At 37.8% G+C, this 22,398-nt stretch overlaps 2 protein-coding genes and 1 long non-coding RNA gene across 9 annotated transcripts in view; 2 read left to right on the top strand and 1 right to left on the bottom strand.

Annotated features, from left to right (window-relative positions):
• LOC5502205 overlaps nucleotides 1-22,398 on the top strand; it is a 40,769-nt gene that overhangs the window by 1,260 nt on the left and 17,111 nt on the right. For 2 of the 7 annotated variants that reach the window (XM_048732664.1, XM_048732663.1), the window contains exons 2-7: nucleotides 393-509; nucleotides 768-890; nucleotides 15,068-15,166; nucleotides 17,078-17,185; nucleotides 21,314-21,392; nucleotides 21,971-22,009. In XM_048732664.1, the coding sequence (XP_048588621.1) occupies nucleotides 393-509; nucleotides 768-890; nucleotides 15,068-15,166; nucleotides 17,078-17,185; nucleotides 21,314-21,392; nucleotides 21,971-22,009 (565 nt within the window). Of the gene's footprint in view, nucleotides 1-392; nucleotides 510-767; nucleotides 891-15,067; nucleotides 15,167-15,597; nucleotides 15,898-15,990; nucleotides 16,074-17,077; nucleotides 17,186-19,422; nucleotides 19,760-21,313; nucleotides 21,393-21,970; nucleotides 22,010-22,398 lie in introns of those variants that run through there. The other 5 variants (XM_048732667.1, XM_048732665.1, XM_048732666.1 and 2 more) reach the window with 5 other exon arrangements.
• LOC125572294 lies at nucleotides 898-1,955 on the top strand. Its single transcript, XR_007313750.1, has 2 exons — nucleotides 898-1,665; nucleotides 1,817-1,955. It is a non-coding gene; the product is annotated as an uncharacterized LOC125572294 (long non-coding RNA).
• On the bottom strand, nucleotides 5,305-6,347 carry LOC125572293. The gene has a single exon (XM_048732681.1). The coding sequence runs from the start codon at nucleotides 6,206-6,208 to the stop codon at nucleotides 5,546-5,548; it is 663 nt and encodes a 220-aa protein (XP_048588638.1). The 5' UTR covers nucleotides 6,209-6,347; the 3' UTR covers nucleotides 5,305-5,545.

Here is a 22,398-nt window from a genome sequence, read left to right as displayed (position 1 = left end):
ACATCGCGGAAATTTCCTTTGTAGATCGTGCAAATCTTTGATAAATCAAGGAAAAAAATACAAATAATAATAAATAAAAAGGCCCGCATGCTCCCTATTTTGATCTTATCAGGACAATAATGTTTTTTTATCTTACTTGGTCTAATTGAATGGACAAGTTCGAGTCCCAAAGCAAGGAGAAGTAGTAATATGAGCCTCACAAGTTATTTTATAGAATGAACGTTGGATTGAGTAAAATTAGTTTTACGGGTAGCTATTAGTGTAGAATCTAAACTAGTCAAAATGCCAATTTTAACTATCAATAGCTGAATTTTTTCTTGAGGCCTTTTGATAATATTTGTGGCAGTTTTTGAAAACATTATAATTATAATAATATTATAATAATTCCTTAGACGTTTGTTATCTTATCTCAGAAAGGCCAGATCATTGCCATCAGTAATATCACAACAGGGTGGCAGCCCCCAGTGGTGTCGGCAGTTAACTGTCTCAAGGCCGGCGGGACCATGCAGGTAATGCGGTACAGGTGCATACTCGGGATTTTCAGAGGGGGGAGGGGGAGCAGATTTCTGAGAGAAGAAAGAGATAGAGGCAGGCAGGCAGGCATACGAAGCTAGTAGTTGTAAGGGGGGGAGGGGGATGTAGTTGTAAGGGGGGAGGGGGGGGAGGGGCGTAACCAGAATTTGATGAGGAGATGAATGCGCAATCAAAGGTGCTAATATGAAGAAAAAGGATAGTGATTTGAGTGATTGTTTAATTGATTTCTCTAGTGCATTACGTTCCGTGTAGAAACATCACAGCTTGGTTTTTGTGTGACCACTTCTCAGCCATCATCAAATGGTACATCCAAAGTTGCTATCCTGGAGGTGAAAGTCGTACGTCTTACTGGTGAGGTAAGAGAAACCAAATTATATATTTGGAGAACTAACGTTGGAGCGTTAGATGATATGAAAATTTTCACGAGTGCATTTTTGCTCACTTCCTCGCGCGCCCAGAAACTCATAGTTCAAGCAGGTGAGAATTTTGCCTTTATTGCTCGCGAGACGTGAGTTTGTTCGATCGACGTCCGCACCCTGTGCGTTTTTGGCTTCGCGAGACGTGAGTTTGTTCGATCGACGTCCGCACCCTGTGCGTTTTTGGCTTCGCGAGACGTGAGTTTGTTCGATCGACGTCCGCACCCTGTGCGTTTTTGGCTTCGCGAGACGTGAGTTTGTTCGATCGACGTCCGCACACTGTGCGTTTTTGGCTTCGCGAGGCAGTGAGCAAAGTGCACGCGTGAAATTTTCCTCACCGTGGGCGCCGTGCTTAAAAAAACCTTCGTTGCTTACCATCCAAAATGTACCGTAGGCACTGGGAAAGTGAACGTTGAGTTTTATTCCATACTCTGTGCTTTAAAGTTGGTTTGCATGTGACGTCACGCTCATTAGCATAACAACCCGGCGGCCATGTTGGAGGTCTAAACACATTCCATGCCCCTCAAACGCGCAAAAGTTTGATAACAAACTCATCACAAAAATATTACCCATATGTAAGTCCACTTGATGATGAAGGATTTCAGGATGATTTAATTATTAAGACAAATGTCAGGAATAAGTGGTTAGTCGAGGGGATCCAAACTAACAACCAGACACCAAAACAGACGAGTTTTTTGCGATCATTTCATCACTGGTAAGTTATTTCATCTCTTTAAATTTTAAATTTTTCTGTACCTTTTTCTTATTTTTCTTTGTTCAGCAACCATGTTATTCGGATTAAAAAAGTGATTTTTTTATATTGATAATTTCACAAAATCTCAGTTGGCTTTTTCCTTCTCTTTTAGGATGTGATCTTTCTCTTCTAGGATGAAAAAAAAGAGTGTGCTGTTATACCTCTAAAATTATGGGAGAAAAATGCGACTATGGCCTATGAGACTAGTGGCTGGCCTATGTAAACAACAAAGAAAAACACAAATTCATAGATCCGACATGTCAATCACGCGCGCCCGAATAGCCAATCAGGAAAAAGATGGTTGAATAACAGCCATGTGGTTCGACAAATGTCCCATAAAAAGTCGGCAATCGACGCCGAAAAAGATTGGTTTGTGATATTTTTCTGCGAATCTGGACAAGCAAATAAGCATTTTCCGTTCGGCTTAGAAAGTACTGTTTTTTCTTGACCGGCCACTTTTAGTGTAGAGTCTCGAATCAAATTGCAGAAAAACGCGTATATTTACTACGAAGAAACAAAAAGCAAACAAACCACTGACAAGAACAGTATAAGTCCTAGCATTAAACTGTGTTTGATATTACCTAGGTTAATTCAATTACATATAAGAATGAGACTGTCGTTTGTATTATTGCTGTAAATCTTGGCCTTTGCTGATAAAACTTGTAGTCAGGGGTAAACAGCAAATTCGGCTTTCTCTTCTGCTTTTCCCCGCACTTAAATTAAAGCAAGTTGACAAAAATAGCTTAAAGAACACAAAAACACATAGTACCTACCGAAGAAAAAACCGCTTTATTTTATCATTTCCATTCGTATTTTAGGCTGCATTCGTGTCGTTTCCATTCAACAACCAAACTCGTATATACTCTATGCGTTACTTACAAGATTTTCTCCAAACTTGGACAACAAGACAAGTCTCCATCATGTTAGGTGACCGTGTTTTATTTCCCAAGTCTAAGGAAAACCCCTTTCATTAAAAGTCTACATTTTAGATGAATACGAGCAGGATTCACAGTCCTCATTCGATATGTTGTAAAATTTGTGGGGACATTTGGGTTGCACTTCTATTTGCTGCTTACTGATTGGATATTCGTGCGCGCGTCGGATCTTTGAATTGTTTTTATGAGTTGTACAATTTCACACGTTGCAAAATCTCAGATTTTTGAAAGCTTTCCTGGTTTTTATTATATACAGTGCTTACTCTGATTGTAAGCATCTAAGAGTTTGCGGGAAAAAAATAAGTTATCTAATGCAGGGCAAATTATCAATCTAACAGCTTGAATCAATGAGTAATTTATTTTCAAATTGTTGACTTCCATAGCAATTCAAATATTATGAATCTCCAGAAAAAAAAATCCTCAGTGATGGTATTTTGTTTAGTTTTGGTGGTAGAGAACAGGTGATCAATACAAAGTTTGTCATATAAACAGTTAGGATCATAACTTAAATTGGAGGCATTTTGTAAATAAAGAAATTATCCAATCACAGCAGAGTACCCACCCCCTCCCCCTTGGTATTTGTATGCCAAGCTATCACTTGAAATACTTGAAACAAAATGGTGGCGCGAGGGGGAGTACTACGGAGCCCGGGAAGGGACATTTGAGAAACCTACTGCAATTTTATTTCGTGCGATTTTATTTCGCGTCGTGAGGACTAATTTTCAATTTTGCGTGTCTTTTTTTTTTTCGTGAGTTTATTTTTTTTTTCGTGAGTTTTAATTTTTTTTCGTGAGTTTTATTATTTTTCGTGAGTTTTTTTTTCGTGAGTTTTAATTATTTTTCGTGAGTTTTATTTTATTCGTGAGTTTCATTTTTGTTCGTGAGTTTTATTTTTTTCGTGAGTTTGTGAGCGGTTGTGAAAAGATAGAACCTGCGTAAGGGAATGTTAGATTTTTATGTTTCTCATTTAGATGTTGCATTCGTCGTACATGATTGGTGGCTCATTTCCGAGAAACTGACTACGCGCCAGTATTCTAAAAGAAAGAGGTCTAGTGATAAACAGAAAACCATATGTACGGGATTCTCGAAAGCCAATTTGACATTAATGAAAGATGTTGCGGGGATGCCTTTGTCGATGAAGCAGTGACAAATTCATTTGGTTACCTCAAAGAACATCGTAATCGTGACCACGTTACAGTTATGGAAGTATAACCATGTTACAGTTGGAAGGATACATATGTTTTTGACCCAGGGTCCATAAGTTGTTGTGTTGAGATCGCCATAGTGGGTCTTTGATTGTCGATAAACGAGGGCATTCTTATTGCCTGAACTATGTTTCAGTATATCATTTATGAAAAATACTAACCAGTTGAATTTAAGGTGGCCCGTGGGTAATTATTTCAGAAATGCAGCTTTGAAATAATTATCCGCGGGCCACCTTAAGGTAAGAACATTGTATCAAAAAAACGCTTTTCCTGGTACGTAGCGTTCTTCAATGTTTTGTTTTCTGAAAGATATGCAGCATTATTTTGTATGTTTGTGAGGTAAATAAAATCATAGCATACTTCCAAATTTAGTCGGATTTCTTGTGAGAGTGTTAACACTTTATTTTCATTTGCATGAATATTAAAAATCAGCAAGCGTAGTGGGCCTACAAGGTATTGTTCTGGATTGAACCGTAATAAGAAAGTTTCACGTTCGCCGTCTGAATTCTTTATGAGCGCAATTAGGAGAGAGGCTAAGGGAAAAGGTAAAAAGAGGTACCCTCAGGCTAGACCCAATTCAGGGAGGGTTGGGGGGTGGGGGTTGACAGCAGCCAACCACCTAGAATTAGAAAAAATATATTAAAAATTCAAATACAAATTTTGAATATTTTGAATAGCTCTTAGTTATGAAACTAAATTCGACGAGAACCACATCAAACAATTCCCATCATTTTATCTAATGCTCTCAGATTTTACACAGCACTTTTAGAAAAAAAAGTAAGGTGTTCAAAATCAGAGGGGGTGTGGGGTATCAGACGGTGACCGTCACCTCCTTCATCCAAATTGCAAGTGTTTTAATCTGCTCCCTAATATGCTTCGTTCCACACAAGAATTTTAAGAAACAAACGCTGCGTTTCCATGTGGTAACAACATTTATTTTAGTAAAACCAAAATCGCGTTAAGCTTGTCTTACATTTTTCCTAACACAATCAGAACCACGTGTAAAAACTTTTGGGTTCAACTGGAACGCAAATACCGACAAAATGTAATGGAATATCTTCTATCAGTAAAACGAAGTGGCCTACTTGTGAAGAAAGAATAGTCTATTTCCATAGGCTGCGGTAACAATGTACAACAAATTACTCGCGTCTGTGCGGAATGATTTAAACTGGAAAACAGCAGAAAGTTACATTATTCTTTCAATCTCGTGGATAAGAGTAAGATACAAAGCTCGTGCATCATTGCCATTTTCTGGCATTCTTAATCCTTCTTCCCTCATGATTATATAGCAGGTTCAGTAAAGTCGGGTGATGAAGTTTATGACAAGTCATGGCAGCAAAGTTCTCTGGCAACATCTAAATCATCGGCGTCAACATTAAACCTGCATTCTTGACCTCCCGTCATCTCGGAATAGTGGTAAAGAAAGCAGGGTCGACAAAGAGGGGAACTGTTGCTTCTTGTTGAGGGTCGAATAAGATGGATATTCCACAGTCTTGCTACACTTTGAAGTTCGCGTTGGAGCACTCCCATGTAACAAAACTTTAGACACTCTACGTGTACAGCATCCGCGTCACAAAAAAGACCCCTGTCTCTTAAATCCTTGAAATGTTGTATCCACCACTCAGATGAGCCCTTTCTTAATTGTCCCCACCACGCCTCGATCCTCTGATTAGAAACCGATCGTCCATAAAGGAAATTTTTTTATACTGACCAACTATCTTCGGCCTCATCCCGTAAAAAGCGCTGAATAGCAGCTACTCTGCCATTCTCAGTACCCATATCTCCACGGACAATTCTTGCCGTACCTCCTACACTTTCAACACTGTCAAGAAAATAACTTGCTACGACACCCGGATGGTTATTCGTACGTCCAACTTCTAGCCACACGATTCTTCTCGAGTAACCGTCGATGCAGCCATGTATACAAAATCCGTAAGGTTTAAGCTTATCGTAACCATCCAGGGGCCAAATAAAGTTCGCCCCTTTGGCATACTGCCGTCGTCGAAGTCTGTTTCTCGAGCGTCTCTCCACGCCATCCGGATCTAATATGAGTAACGCGTTCCTCACAAATTCTTTGCTAACAGACAGTTGATGGTCAACTATTAGTTTCTGCCACATAGTTCGGTACCCGACAATGCTACCCCTTCCTTTAAGCTCGTCCTCAATTGTTTTGATTATGTCATCGAAGTCACTGAAACGCCGTCTTCCGAGGCTTTGCTTTGCTAAAATTCTTTTAATCTGTCTTTCGCTAAGCTGAATTCCACGGTCAAACAGCAAACAACTAGAAATCTCCTTGCAGCTGAAGCCCATATGAAAATATTCCTTTATAAAACTGTCGCGGAGATTTCTCAGTGCAGCAGCCATGTTGCGCGTTTACGTCTATATAATGCTTTTTTCCACCTATCACCTGACCCACCACGTGACCTACAACAGAAACTCGCTAAAAAATTAAAACTCATCAAAAATATTTAAAATCACAAAAAAAAACTCACGAAAAAAAAATAAACTCACGAAAAAAATAAAACTCACGAAAAATAATTAAAACTCACGAAAAAAAAAACTCACGAAAAATAATAAAACTCACGAAAAAAAAATTAAAACTCACGAAAAAAATTAAACTCACGAAAAAAAAAAGACACGCAAAATTGAAAACTAGTCCTCACGACGCGAAAAGTATACCGCACGAAATAAAATTGCAGTAGGTTTTTCAAATGTCCCTTCCCGGGCTCCGTAGAGTACGATTATACAGCCTAACCGTTTCTTTGAAGCTGTTTGACACCTTGAAAATAATATGCCACCATCAATATCGAAAAACACGCACTTATAGTTGACACTGACCCGGGAAGCACCGCCGACTCGATGCTAATGCGTTGTAATAAGATAAGTACAGCAACTAAAACACTAGTATAAAAGTTTTACTTGATACAAAATTAAATAGAGAATTTCTAACTTTGTCCCTCTGTTTTTCTATCTAAATCACGAGGTATTTAAGTTATTTTAAACTGTTCTTCAAGGCAATTTTATTCATACCAGGGGTCTACTATTAAGCCGGAGATTGTACATAGATTTTACTTAATTTTCTCAATAGTTTCACGTGTGATCGAAATGCAACGGCGTACAGTGAATGTATCAAACAATATAAGTACTTATAAAAAAGAATTAAGCGAGAGAGGGGGGGCTTAAACTTGAACAACCTATTCTAGTTGCAAGTTTACTTGTGTGACCACAGTCATTGTACTCCACTGGACACTAAAATCTTTTTTTGCTTCAAAAGCTTATCTTTCTCAGTCCACCCAAAATGTAGTTTTCATAATTTTTAAATTAAAATTCTTTATCATCAGGGTATTGACTATAGATTTTCAAGTGTGACAGTATTTAGAATTAGGAGGGTGGTATTTTTTGGACACAACCAATGTACTGTATTCTAGCATAAAAAGGAACTTTTAAAGGAAATCAAAGGTGCTAAGCAATAAATAATAGTTTTTAGTACTTTACTCAATTGTTGGTCAACCCTCCTTGTTTATAACCAGTGTGTGTAAGTGTATAACCTTACACTTCCCTGGTATAACTTCCCCTCCTGGTGAAATTTTATTTGTCATATCAACTAACTAAAATTCATGAATATTGTTAAATATTGCCTTGTGCTCACTAGAAACAATTCTGCATTATTGTGGCCTAAAAGTGTAGTAAAGCAGCAGAAATGATAATGAGTTTGAATGTAATATGCTGAGATTGCATTGTCTCTATTATTTTGTGCCACCAATTTACTTTGCGTATTCTAGCGGGGAATTATGTGATCCTTGTGCTTTGCAAGTATGCAACAGAAATTAAAGCTAGCCACCATCCTCTCCAGAAAACCAACTGTAGTGTACTAGCATTTAGTTATTTATAGGATTAACACTAGTGATGATGTAATTGATTATGTATGTAATGATTACGTGACAAGTGATTGTTATGCCATATAAGGTCAAAGGTGTATACTATATAATTATCTGAATGAAAGAATAAAGTTAGTCTACAGTACGAATCGGAGTGAGCAGTTGTCTTGTTATATGCCGAGCTAGAGATATTCGAATCCAACCTAACAACCCCTTTCCAAATACTCCAAAGCATTAAGCAGACATGAGAAAAATTTGGTGACAGTTAACTTATATGATGTCTTTAGATGTCTTCAGAAAGAAAATCACCCCCATTTCCACCCCTGGATCTGTCTCTGTATGGGTGTGTTCATTAGGGAAAGCCCTACAGAAAACAACAGACAGAATCATTTTCGGACATATCAAATCAGGCATCCTATTTTAGCCTGACAATGTTTTGAAAATTACAAAATAATATAAGTGAATGATCAATTGTCAATTACACCTACATGAACTCTCTTCCTTTGAACAGAAATTCTGTCCGCTTGACTAAAGGGTGCAACTTAGTTTACACTAACATTTTATCCTATAAAAGAACAGATAACAGGGGTTTGGTGTATAAGCACTAAACGTCTGATTCCTTTCCATGCAGAAGTCTTTAAACGTAGCCATGTATCTTTATACCAAGCGAAAGAGAATACGGCAGAAATTGCTTTGTTTATTTGGCAGAATCAACTCAAACTTTGCATCATGCACTACGTAAAATAAGTTGCCATCTAGCATGGTTTAAGATAGGTATACAATGATTTATTGTAGCATACTGCAGAAAATTCCGCTTGTCATGTATCTCAAGAGCACATCCCTTGAGAAAATATCCCAGATAAGTAAGCTCCTACTCATGTACTCACTAGGCCAGTCCCTTTCAATTTCATCGATTATTTTTATTCGCATCTGCTACTGTAGCACCCCAACCAAAACGAAAAGACAAGACAAAAAAGGTTAACCAAAATTCTGCTTCTTGCTTGTTTTAGTCGGCTACCTTTCTTCTGCGACTTTGATGTATGCGAGTTACCTCAAACACGCTCTCAGGTACTGGACGTGAGATTCCATGATACAGCATGTCACTTGCGAAAACGTAAACAAAAAATAAATGGCGGGCTACCCATGGGGTACCCACGAGGTATTCGCTTGTTCAAAGCATCAAAATGATGACAAACTATTGTAGATTCTGCCGATGTATTCCCTGCTGACACCGTCCGGACCTAACGAAAATCCCAACTTTCTCAGATCGATCAGGCACACATGAGGGCGAAATTTTGAGTGACTTTGGCCGTAAATCTTGAAATATATATTTTATCGCCACGATCGCACTGATTCTCTTAACAACATGACGTCCGGGTTCCTCTAGCATGCAGTTAGCGCAATAAATCGTAGGTAGGAGAATTATTCGGCCGACAGAAGAGTTTTCTGCGTGGCTCTCTCGCTGCGGCTATGGCCGCCATTTTGCATAATAAGGAGGTAAACTGATACCTCCAATTTTAGTTATGATCCTAACTGATAAAAATGAATGGCAAAACAAACTGTTTCTCCTTTGTCTATCTTTTATCAGAACCTTGATCATAAGAATTTCTAGTAAACTCCCCCCCACTCCCCTGGATCCACCAATGCACATTGCCCCCTTCCCCACCTCATTCAAAACATCCTGAACCAGCCCCTGATGTGTGGGATGCTTACAACACCGTTCCTTTGTTCTAATTGTTTTTATCTGAGGAGATGGCTGGTGCAGAACAAAGATTTCATCCTTTTATTGCTCTACTAAAAACATTTGTACCCTTTGAGGTGGTCATTTGCACAAACTATTTTGTGAATGATTAAAATCACAATATTTAGAAGAAGAAAAAAGAGAAAAAGAAATGCAGTTGTTATATAGGATGTGTATTAAGACTGATCTGTATTAAGACTGATGTGTATTAAGACATCACATCTACATTTGTTTTGCACCTTTGATCTGGTCTTGCTCTTTTTTTCTGATTTTGCATCTTTTGATCTAGTTTGCACAGAGAGAGTAAGTAAAGGGAGAGATAGTAAGTAAAGGGAGAGAGAGTAAGTAAAGGGAGAGAGAGTAAGTAAAGGGAGAGAGAGTAAGTAAAGGGAGAGAGAGTAAGTAAAGGGAGAGAGAGTAAGTAAAGCGAGAGAGAGTAAGTAAAGGGAGAGAGAGTAAGTAAAGGGAGAGAGAGTAAGTAAAGGGAGAGAGAGTAAGTAAAAGTAAGAAAACAAATGTACTGGTTAGGTTACCAAATTTACTAAATATGATGTAGCTCTCTTTGCTCCAAGAAATGATTTCTATGTGGTTAATATATAGATTTAGGCACTGCCTAAAGGCGTAGCCAGCATTTGATACCTTTTTGTGTTGACTGATGGGGTAATTTGGGTGGTTCTAGTTGTCTTTAAAATGTTTTTTTTTTTAATGAGATTAAAAATGTCTTTTTTTTACTGCCATGTCATTATGAATTGTAAAGGCCCATACCTAGGAGCTGCGACCCCCCCCCCCCCACACACACACACACACACACACACACAACGGCCGCCAAAGGAACACTTTCAGTTCTCAATAGGCGTGCTATTATTTGTAGACGAAACTCACTCTGGTATGTAGCCAAATCCGACATTAAACCTCCCCTGGAAATACTGCAAAGGCGCGGTGAGATTTTTATCAGAGAACTCCCCCCCACCCCACCCCGGAAATATAGGGTCCACTTTTTTTATTTCTCAACCCCCTCCCCCCCCCCCCCCCAAGAAAAATCCTCGGTATGGGTCTGTTGCATTGGCCCCTCCAAATGTATCAAGAAAGCACTCATTTAATAATATTTAATATGCAGTATGAAAGTTAACAAATACTAAACCTTGGTGTGAAAAAGGCTGTCAAAGTTTAGGTGTCTTAGTTGACGAGAATGATTTTCAAGAGTCTAATGGTCAATTCTTATTTTCCCTCTTATTTAACTCCACTATCTATATTTTGATTTTTATCAAAATAGCATTCTAACAAGCTTTGACCTTGTAAATAATACTGTTACATCAAGGATGTAACAGTATTCCAAAGAATTCGATGCCATACTGTAGTTTTCACCTACTGCAACTGATTATTCAGAAGAATGTGTTGAAATTAAACTCCACAAATATACCTCCTGACATGCATTACATACTAGTGTACCCACCCTTTGGCCATATTTTTAGAAACTTTGGATCCACTCATACAGGCTACTAAAAATGAATGCAATGGAGGCAAATCCTAAATTACTGAAAGTTTCTAATTTCAAACCAAACCATGTTAATTGATCTATGTTGGGGGCAGAGAGGAATAAATATACAAATAAACAAAAAGTCAATGGGGAGCAGAGAAAAGGGAGAAATGTGACTCTATTTGAAAAAAAATGTTACTCTATTCTAAAAACATTTATAACAATAATGCAATAATAACTTGACTGAGTACTTTCCTAGTATTTTTCCCTTTCCCTATTACCTTTAGGATTGATATAAAACTGTTTTCTTTGCAAATATATTATTGAAAAAGCACAAGTTTGTTGTTATCTTTATATAATTTAAGTAACTTTGATCTAATAAAAACCTCTTCCCTTTATAGAAGTATAGAACTTGTATCAAAGCTACATTCTGACCAGCTTTGCCCTTGCAAAGAAACAAATAATGAATGAAACACCATTCCAAAGATATAATGATACAGTTATACATTTCAGGTGCCATATGGAAGTTTTGTCTATCACATACTGGTAATACTCCATCACCAAGGATATTACAGTCATGCATTACATATTGGTGCACCCACCCTTTAGCATGGTGGCCTGCTGTTCTATAAAAACCCTGGATCCACGCATGCCATTTATAACCTTACTAATTTTCCACAACTATTTGAATAAAAATAAATAAACACATTAGAAAGTATGCAAGATGCAGACAATATAAAAGCAAAAACAATATAGGTAATAAGGGTTGCATTTTTTTTTTCAAGAGAAAATTATTTTGTAATTGTAAAGTTAAAGTAGTTATGATAATGTTGAAAAAATACTGCTGTATCTTTGAAAAGACAAAATACACAGAATATAAAGACAAGAAAGGTCTTCTTTAGCAATATATGACAGAATAATATTTGTCAGCCTTTATTAAATATCTCAACGCAGTCAATAAAGTATAGAGAGAACGAAGAATATCAAAGGATGTGTTATGCTCAACATGTTTGATTAGACCACGAATTCTCAAAGCAAACTCTAGAAACAAATGTATAAATCCAACAAGCTAAGTGGCATTGATACAGTAACTAGACTACTACGTATTTCTGTCGTTAAATTCTTACTTACCGTGAGGAATATACGCCTGAATTTATAGAACTTGTAACTATTTACGTATTTACATCAAAACATGGATATAATATGACTTTGATATGGCATCTTGACGTCAAACTAAAGCTGGTACGGTGTTTTAGTCTGAGCGATTGGTTATGGGAAAAAAAAAACGAACAAACGAGCATTATAAAAGCACAAGAATAAAAGAAAAATAACTTTCATATTCTCAATACAAATCGTCGTCTAAAACTCACCTTGGCAGTTTTTTTTTTTTTTTCGCTTTCTGTCGCTTCCGGTTCGTCACCAACACATATGACCCGTATGCAAGTACCACAAAACTTGTTAAAGACCTATCTTGGGACACTCTTGAACAAAGACGTTTAACTAGTCAGGCTATCTTATTTTATAAATTTCATAATAGTCTTATATATGCTAAATTACCTGATCTTGTCACGCGATCAACCAGATCCACCAGGCGCAAAGAGCTGTATTATAACCAATTGCAAGCAAATTGATCATCAAGTGCTCCAGCAAGACCTGGATAACTTAACTAAATGGTCAAATGATTGGCAAATGGAATTCAACGTGTCTAAGTGTCATCTGCTTTCTATCACAAACAAGCGCAAACCATCCTTGCATACTTACTCCATCAACAATAAGTCTCTATCCAAAGTTGCAGAGCAAGATTACCTTGGAGTACGCTGTTCCTCCAATCTTCGCTGGGGCCCCCACGCATCTAAAATCTCGGATAAGGCAAACAAAGTTCTTGGTCTTCTTCGCAGGACTTTGAAACCATGCAGTCAGCTAGTTAAAGAGAGAGCATACTTTACCTTAGTAAGACCTATTCTTGAATACGCAGCTCCAGCTTGGAACCCTTATACTGATACCGATGTCAATCGCCTGGAACAAGTGCAAAAGAACGCTGCACGGTTCGTCACCAACACATATGACCCGTATGCAAGTACCACAAAACTTGTTAAAGACCTATCTTGGGACACTCTTGAACAAAGACGTTTAACTAGTCAGGCTATCTTATTTTATAAATTTCATAATAGTCTTATATATGCTAAATTACCTGATCTTGTCACGCGATCAACCAGATCCACCAGGCGCAAAGAGCTGTATTATAACCAATTGCAAGCAAATACCCTAGCTTTCAACTATTCTTTTTTCGCTAGAGCCATAAGAATCTGGAATTTGCTCCCCAACGACGTCAAATCAATTAATACCCTTGCCAAGTATAAGGCTGCTGTTCAGCCTGCAGTTAGATCTCTACAAGTACCTAGCTACTTGCGCAGGCTTTAGATCCCCAACCCATTAGCTGCTTAGTTTGTTTGTTTATTTATTATTCATTCATTTATTTATTTATTTAGCTATTTATCTATTTATTATTTATGTATTTAGCTATTTATCTATATCATTTATCTGCAATTAGATTTAAAGTGCATGTTACTTGTGTTAGCATTTAGATCCTCAATGGTCCTTTCCCCTTGTGGCGTTCTGTGCTTCTGTCTGCGCCGGAGTCCTCTGCAATGCTTGTTGAAGCGGTTGCGAGTGATTCTGGTGTGGATGGGGGTGTGGAGCGCCGTAGGGGGAAGGGTCCATTAAATATTTCGTTTGTCTGCTTGTTATTCACTACTAATTTATTTATTTGTTTATTACCTATTTGTCTCAAGTATCTATCCTGTTTTCTTTTTTTATCTATTTACTTATTTATTTATTTATTTACTTATTTATACATTGATGTTTGTTTTTGCTACAGTTACTCTTTAATACTCTTTGTATCATAATTATACAATAATTACAATATTTACTTATACAGTTACTCTTTAATACTCTTTGTATCATAATTATTCGTTATTATTTGAGCAACACTTATTGTAATTATTTTAGCTCTATATGCCTCCTAGTATTAGCGAAAGCTACTTATAGGAGTAATAAATCGAAGTATCGAAGTATGTTGTGGTTGTGTTGTTCGCTTTTGTTGTAAACTGTGAAGTTGTCGAATTTCTGCTAGCAAGGAACTCGTCGACACAAGCGAATGATTTTTATAGCTGAAAACAGACATCAAGGCCCTTTCTTCTCAGGATCTCTTTACATAAATATAGACGTGAATGAATGTACAATGGTATAATCCTCCATAGTCCTCCTCTATTTAGCTGTTGCGACATGCGGGGGGACGATCGGGTAGATTTTACTATCGACTCGTACTTCAGACAGAACGGTTCCTAAAAGACTTCAGTCCATTTAAATCCGCATATTTTCTCATTAAATACTGCCTTTTTTTTCTGTGAACATACGAACTTTGAACTAAAAACACACAAACCCGTAAGACCGAGAGAGGCTTGAGAGTTGCGCGGCTGGTTACTGGCTGATTTGTGACACCACAGGGTAACCGCGCGATGACCACAAAACCAAGTCGCATAGCTTACCATATTTCTATACCTATGGAGCTCCGCGCGCGGCCTGCGGCCGCGCTGGCTCCGCCATGATTCATTTTCACAGTCATCCAAAAAAATGTGTACTGATGTAATGCATTCACTTGCTTACTTTACGAATAAAATCAAACAGTTTAATTTGACACATATTTTAGTACATAGAATATTAATTGCAGTCTCAGTATTCCCCCTCCCCCAATAAGAAAAAAACAGCTATATATGCTTTGTGGACAACAACTTCATAATCTAAGAAAAGCACAGAATATTGTGATTGATTGGACCAACTATACAGATCGCTACGGTTGGTGGTGTACGGCCACCATATTGGATTTTCGTTAGACCTCCATCCACAGGAAACCCGGTCAAATTAGCTAATTTGCATACGATTAGGTCACGTGTTTGCAAAACAAGATACTCATTACATCAGTTACTTATTAAGCTGTCTAAAAACTTCGTTATAATTAAAGCAAATCCGCTGTTGCGCGACTTTCCAGAATCCAAAATTGCTTATAATAATGATAATGGATTCTCACGAATTTGGATGTAACCTAGTTATCGTTATCTTTGTAAAAGGTTGCCATCCAGTTGACAAGCACGCCTTATCGACTCGAGCTGAATTCCAAGTTTATTGGTAAACCTGAAATTGACCTCTCTACCAATGTCATCTCAAAGGTAACTGTGCTATAAAAAGCCAGAAAGTTGTCATTGTGTCCCTTTTTACACTGCCCCTAATGTGCTTAATGTCTGTCTCCCTTCTCACTCTTTCCTCGCATGTGCTTGTCTGTGACACTCTCAGTGTCACGCCCCTATGGCCCTTTGTTTTGCTAAGCTTTCCTTTCCACCCTCCCGACGCTAGCTGACATAAGCTAATATGGCTCACGACCCGTCAACAAAATGAAACTTGCATCGTAGCACTATTCTCTCAAAAGTCACATCAAACAAAAATATAAACGTTACCAGTTTATCTTTAGAAAGCAACATAATACAGATTGGGAATGCAGTCACTTGGCTTCGTTGAGGACAGCATCTTGGTCTTATAATCAGAACTAAAGTGCCTGAGTCTTGTGGGAAATTTAACTTCGATAAGGATTAATATGCTTCGAGTGATTGCTAATTAAATTCATCTGAGACAAAAGTTAGTGTTCTATTTGTTTTTCTTGTTTTTTTCTTATGTCACGTGATGTATGACGTCATAGAAATGATGTCAGCTGGTACCCAGACCCAGGCCGTGCACGAGGCACCGGAGTAGCGCCCTTAATCAATTATTGAAAACACTTGAAAAAATGGTATCAAAAAATTGGAACATCCGTAAAAAGTACGTGGTTTTATATATAAATCAGTAGATCCATCAAATTCTCGCGAAGAAGCCAATTCAAAAATGGGTCAGGAGAATTCCACGCAAGGTAAAGGTTTTAAACGGTTCGGTGTTGGTCGATTTTGGTAGTTCAACCTCAAGTCAAGTTGTTTTCACGCTAAGAGATATTTGATTTGACCAGTGATAGGGAATGAAGTGTTGGAGCGCGCGGAAGAATCAAAACTTCAATGCTCTATTAAAACTACGGTTGAGGAGAGAAATGGGGTGAGTCAAATTCTGTCATGTGCCCTGGTAGAAAAAATTCAAACGCTACACTATCGCGAAATGTTTACCCAAGTCACCTGCTACATCTGTCGGAGCTAGCAAGATTTTATTTTTTATTGTTTTCAAACTAGATTATTGGCCTGTGCATTTAACTCGAGAGTTATCATTAGCAAGTGATGTGTCGGATTCTTAAAAGCAATTAAAGGAATCGTTTATATCAGTCAAAGCTTTTTGTAATCGAATGTCAAATCCGCCGTGCAATGCTACCTGTACGTACCTGCTTACAACAATCCGATAAGTTTGTTCTCCACGGAAATTTATTTGAGTTGAGTTCTTGAACAGTTGTATTAATTATACAACACGCTGATTTTGAGTCATCTCACTGATGATGATGTTGATGTTTTATGTGTATGTAACATTTCTACAACAGTGTAAATGTTACTTTTATCTTTTAGGAAGGCCAATATCGCCGCCATTTTACACTACCGCTTAATATCGAGTCACACAAAGCATTAATTTCTACCCGCTGACTCAAGCTAGTACTTGAGATAGATTTAATCAAATATTGTTACTCGACTTTAATTATGGTTGGAAGTTTGAAGTTTTATTACAGTTAGACCAAATGTAAACAACAGCAAAGGAGTGGCTGGTCGACATCCCCTACAGTAACTCCCTGGCTAAAGTAACTGTCACTTATTGACGTTAACATGTTATTTATTAAAAGCAAACAGTACAGTCAATAGTAAAACGCTCGCGATGATAAAGACCTCTTATAAATGATCTCTTGCAGATGATAACGAGAAACTTCTTGACACTTAATCGTAAAAAATCACGCCTCCCGTCATAGCAGGTTGTTTTCATATGAAATAAAATGGTTTCTTTAAGCTTGTTTTATTGGTCAATTCTATTCTATCACGCTTACCTATTGTGCAAGTCTATTATATCGCGCTTCAATATTGGTTAAGTCTATTATATCGCGCATTTTACTGGTTAATTCTGTACAGGACGAGGTTGACGCTGCCACCATAGAGGCCGTTGAGGAGAAGGTGAAGCAGGTGATATGTAAGACCGTCACCAACATCCCGCTCACGGAAGCTGCCAAGCAAGAAGAGGTGAGCTCCACGGAATACGAGGACTCAAACGCTCATTCAGGCAGCACGGTTTAGTTGTATGCGACACTTTTTAAAAGACATGTCATAAACAGGTCGAATATGACTAAATCGTGATGTCTTAAAGCAGGTGCAGACATAACAACATAACATCGACATAAGACATGGACATAACAACATAAAAAAAAGTTTTTTTCTCTTATGTCGTTAAGTTTTTATGTCGTTATGTTGTTATGTTTCCAGTACGCATAACTTCAATAACTGTAAACTTTCTGTTTAAAGTTTAAAAGTGCCCGAACTTCGAATAACGATAAAGGTGTACTGAACTTTTTGTTAGTTTTTTTTTTCTTTAACTGTTCGATGATGGTGAGGAGATCTCCCCTCGCGAGTCATAAATTAATTAAGCCCCAGAGCGCTTGTCTACGACACACTAGGCGATTTTGTACGCTCGTACGAGAGAATATAGCCGGCCGAGAATCGCCAGTTCTGTCTGGTGCGAATTCGCTGGACGTCTGATTGGTCCGATACTGGCGATCGAGTTCGCCAGAACAACAAATTTCCCAATAAGTCTAGCAAAAGAACAAAATATTTTAATCTTAAAAAAAACAGCTAGAAATCATAATGTGAGTTATTTGCTGTGTTTTGTGGTTTCCTCTACCTTGCAGTATACCAAGCACACTAGGTATCTTCATTTCTTCCGCAGTTCAGAAATTCCAGTAACGGTAGCGCTACTACTTATTTACCAGCAAGAAATACTAACCACTTACAACCACTTGCACTTTTACCATTTTTGGGGAAAAAAGAACAATTTGTCTTTTTTTTATAGCATTTTTTTCAGCATTGGAACAATACTGATTAACCTTTGCGAGCACGGCACTGGGTATACCCCAAGATTACAGAGTCAGAGGCCGAGACTCTATTTTCAAATGAATTTATTAGCTAGCCCTATATACTCAGGCCAGTATTTTTCTTGGGGGGGGGGGGGGGGGGGAGGGGGTGCGAAATCCAAAAAAAATGGACCTAATTTTTCTTGGGGAGAGAGGGTGGAGGGGAGGGAGTTTTCTGATAAAAATCTGACCACCCCCGAAACAAAAAGGCATTTTTTATGCATTTGCAGTATCTCCATGGAACATTTATTGTCGGATTTGGCTACAAATAAAGTCTGACTTATGGATTAATGACCAAAGTGATCTAGGTTGCCAAAGAGATCTAGGTTATGCTTTATAGTTCAAACTGATGCGAAACTATGAACAGATGAATAGAAAAAAAAAAGAAAGTAAATTAGATGACAGAATATATACGCAGTTGATAAGCGTTGTAAATACTTAGGCTAATAACGGATTATTTCTTTTGCGCAAGCTCAGTGCATCATTTAAAAAGGTAATGGTGTAGAAAGTTCAAGGAAGTGGTGAACTATGCGATAGTCCCGTGGTTGCGAGAAAATTCCTGTGGATGCGCCGGTGTGTACGCAGGGCCTCTTACGACTTTTTAAACTAACGGGGGATGGGCCAAGCTCGCGTCATCGATAGAGATATGAAAAAGAAAGGTTGGGCTACCTGTGATTGGCTTGGTGCGAATTAAGGCAATAGAGTCTGCCTTGGGCTAGCATTTTTCGCACTTAAAACTTAAACCCGGAAATCTTCACGGTTGATTAAAATTAAAATGAAAAGTAAAAATTTGAGAGAATATAACATCTACACATACTAAATCTTAAATCAAATTTACTATGTTGCTTTGTAATTTTAAAGATCTCAGTTCACGGAAAATAAAACTTTGAAAAGAAACATATGCATTAATTCGCACCCGCTAGTGTCGGAGTCAAGCGATGCTTGCATGTCGTCACGCAGTTCTTGCGTGACTCTGACACGTAGCTAGAGATGTACTGGATTGATGCGTTTATTTTTTCTCGGGCCTTTTTCAATTGGTTTTGCGATAATGAAAAAACTCTCTCAATGGCTTTTAAGAAGTCAGCAAAATGTGCTGGAATATATTTATGATTTGTTTTCACATGTCTTCAGAAGATGCGATATTTCTATTGTACACCTGGCGAGATTGTGCTAACCACCAGGCAATGTTTTTCACCAGTCTTCCTATATCATTTATTATTCATGCAGAACAGGTGATTGCCTTTGTAAAAAAAGTACCAAAATAATGTATGAAAATTGCGTTTTCTGAACTCTCAGATTCTGTGCTGTGATAGGCGCATTTGTGATCTTTGTCTCGAATCAGCTCATTTGTATTCTGCTTTCTTGTGTTGTTGTTTGCCTCGTTAATTGCTTCTCTTCGGTCAAACCTTAGCTTTGTCTAGCTACCAGCTGAGCTTTAGACATATCGAAAAGGGGAGTCTTTGGCGAAACACGCTTTCAAAATAAAACAGCCGTTAACAACATCATTGGGAATTCTCGACCAAATCGCATCATGTCAGTTCGCTAAAAAGACGACAAGATGGAAACATTTGCCAGGGAAAAGCGCGCGAAAATGAGCGATCGGCCGAGACCACGGTCTATTGCATGCATGGAGAACAACTATCATGTTAACGTGTATGTCTACGTGTGTGTTAGTGGCCGAACCTTTCAGGTAAGCAGTATGAGAACAAGCTTTTTGCTACAGATGAGATATTTTGTGTACAAAGGCAATCTTAGTTCGAGTGCTTACGCGTTTTTTTGACAGCCTTTCAAGATTTTAAACAAGCTATGAAATCGAATATCAAAATCTTTGCTCTTGTCTATGAATAGTCTGCTTTATACTTTGAAATAAGCAGAACAGACGTCGAGTCTTTTCCGATGTTTCTGTTTTGGCAACTGACTACTTGAACACCGACGAATGCTACGGAGATTGGCTAGCCGTAATTAGGGAAATACTCTCCAAGGCGATTGTTTTAAAACACGAAAAAGTGGAAAAAAGTGGAGGGATAATTTGAAATTTGTGACAGAGAAAAAATTAAATATTGAAATATTTAATATTTATATATGTGTGTGTAAAATGCCTTTTTTAACATCTCGAAGGATTTCGAGAGTGTTAAAAATAAAGGTATGAAAATTATTTATTAAAGTATAAAAATAAACCATGATAATAATGATTTTTTTAACGAATTCAACACATTAGACGCGTTGCATCTTTTTATGGATTTGTTTTTTATGATAACTGATCCATTAAGAATATGCAAAAATATGCTCTCTATGCTCAAGGAAAGCAAACATGTGATGCTTGTTCTTGTTATTGCAATTCATTATTATTGTCTAACTTATATTTTTTAAAGCAAAACGTCTCATATTTTAAATACTTGCTTTTTTTCGCCGAATTTTCACAAAGATTCACAACCTAAAAAGACTTGCACTTCACTCATCTGGCCTATTTGGGGCGAAGAAAAATGAACCCTTTCACTAGCTCCTGTAAGATTATTTTGTCCTTCAAATCACCTTACTAACACTTTGCCGAGATAACGTCAAAGTTCTCTTCTTTTTTTTCAATTCCAAAGCACTAAAAAAAGCTTATACGATAGTATACATGTGACAAAAGAAAATAGAATAGAAAATTAGATAAAAATATGCTTTACAATAGATGAAAATATGCTTTACAATAGATGAAAATATGATTTACAATAGATGAAAATATGCTTTACAATAGAAGAAAATATGCTTTACAATAGATGAAAATATGCTTTACAATAGATAAAAATATGATTCCACCTTCACAGAGGGAGGAATACATTTAGCTAAAAAAATACTTGGGGGGGGGGGGGTGTTGTAGCAGGATACAAAGATCATTTCCCTATTATTATTAAAAAAAATTCTGCAGGCCCTTATAGGCGTTACGGCCTTGAAACGAGTGCAGCGAGGCGCACCAGTCGTTCATAGCTTTTGTATTGGGCAAAGTATATGTATCCGGGCTGTAATGCGGCAAACTGCCTCCGTCCTCGGTATTTAACCCTTACATATTCTGCCGAACCACATCACGACTTTCAAGCGACGTAATATTGAACCGTCGCCTGGACCCAACGACGCCTTTTTTCGTTTTTTCGTTCTAATAGAAGAGGAGAGAAAACGTCACTGGGGGATAAGTTACTCAGCGAACAGGCATAAGTGTAGCATTGCTGCGTTCTTGCTGTTCATACCTTTTTCTCTTTATTAGGGAAGTCTTGGCAAAGATCGATTCGCTCCTCCGATCCTAAAGTCCTGTCTTGGTGAAGAAGGAAAACTGCTTGTGAAAGGTTTGTCACACTATTTGCTAGGGTCCATGATTAACCACAACAAGCTTTGGAATCGCCAAGCGTTACCCGGTCAACCCGCCACCCACACAAATTCGCCACCACCACTAATAACTCATAAAACCTTTAAAAGAAAAAGTCGACAACAACGCAGATTTATGTTTTTTAGAACGATATTTCGGCAGGCCAATACCTGCCTTCTTCAGGTTATAAATGAGTTACAATGGCATGTTATAGCTAGTATATGTACAAAGTTCATTGATGATTAACTAACAAAAGGTAAAAATAGTAATTGAGTGACAAAGTACAAAGTTCATTGATATACTAGCTATAACATGGCTTTGTCTGGTATGAACCTCTCTTTGTCTGCCTCTCTTTCTCCTGGAAAAAAATTGCAACAAAGACTATTAAATGCCCTTAAATTTCAATATCATCACTTCCCAATTTTGGAGTAGCATCCAGAGTTCCTTGTATCCAGATAATTCATTCAAATAGAAGAAAGTATTTTACAACAGTTATGCCAATTGAACTAACATTGTCGCTGGCTTTCCTGAGGTCAACCTGTTTGTCTTGTTTTATAGTTATCAAGGCCATGGGACTGACCTCCAAGGAACATGGTGGTACGTAGATGACGTCACATATGTTAAACTTATGCCAAACAGTACCAGCATATTCAAAGAAAACAAACAGATCATTGCGAGGGCATTCAATGCAGGCTTTTTATCCTTATTTCCGCATATTTTTTGTTCCGTTTTCACGATGCATTTGCGTGTATTGTGTGATTATTATTACGATGTGTTTATATAAGATAAGTGTGACGTCATACCCTAATGTTGTGGGACATCTTTGTGATACTTATGTTGTCACGTGATCATTTATGAAAAGCGTGACGTCATTCCGTGCTGTGTGAAATCTTGCGTTGTTGTAACGTGCTCATGTTTGAGAAGCGTAACGTCGTCCCCGTATTTGTTAGATCTTTACGTCACGCATTCATGTAAAGAAGCTTGGC

The sequence above is a fragment of the Nematostella vectensis genome, chromosome 9 (assembly GCF_932526225.1).
Source record: "Nematostella vectensis chromosome 9, jaNemVect1.1, whole genome shotgun sequence".
NCBI classification, from domain to species: domain Eukaryota; kingdom Metazoa; phylum Cnidaria; class Anthozoa; order Actiniaria; family Edwardsiidae; genus Nematostella; species Nematostella vectensis.
Note: the sequence above shows the minus strand (reverse complement) of the source record. Positions and strands in the feature narration are given on the sequence as shown.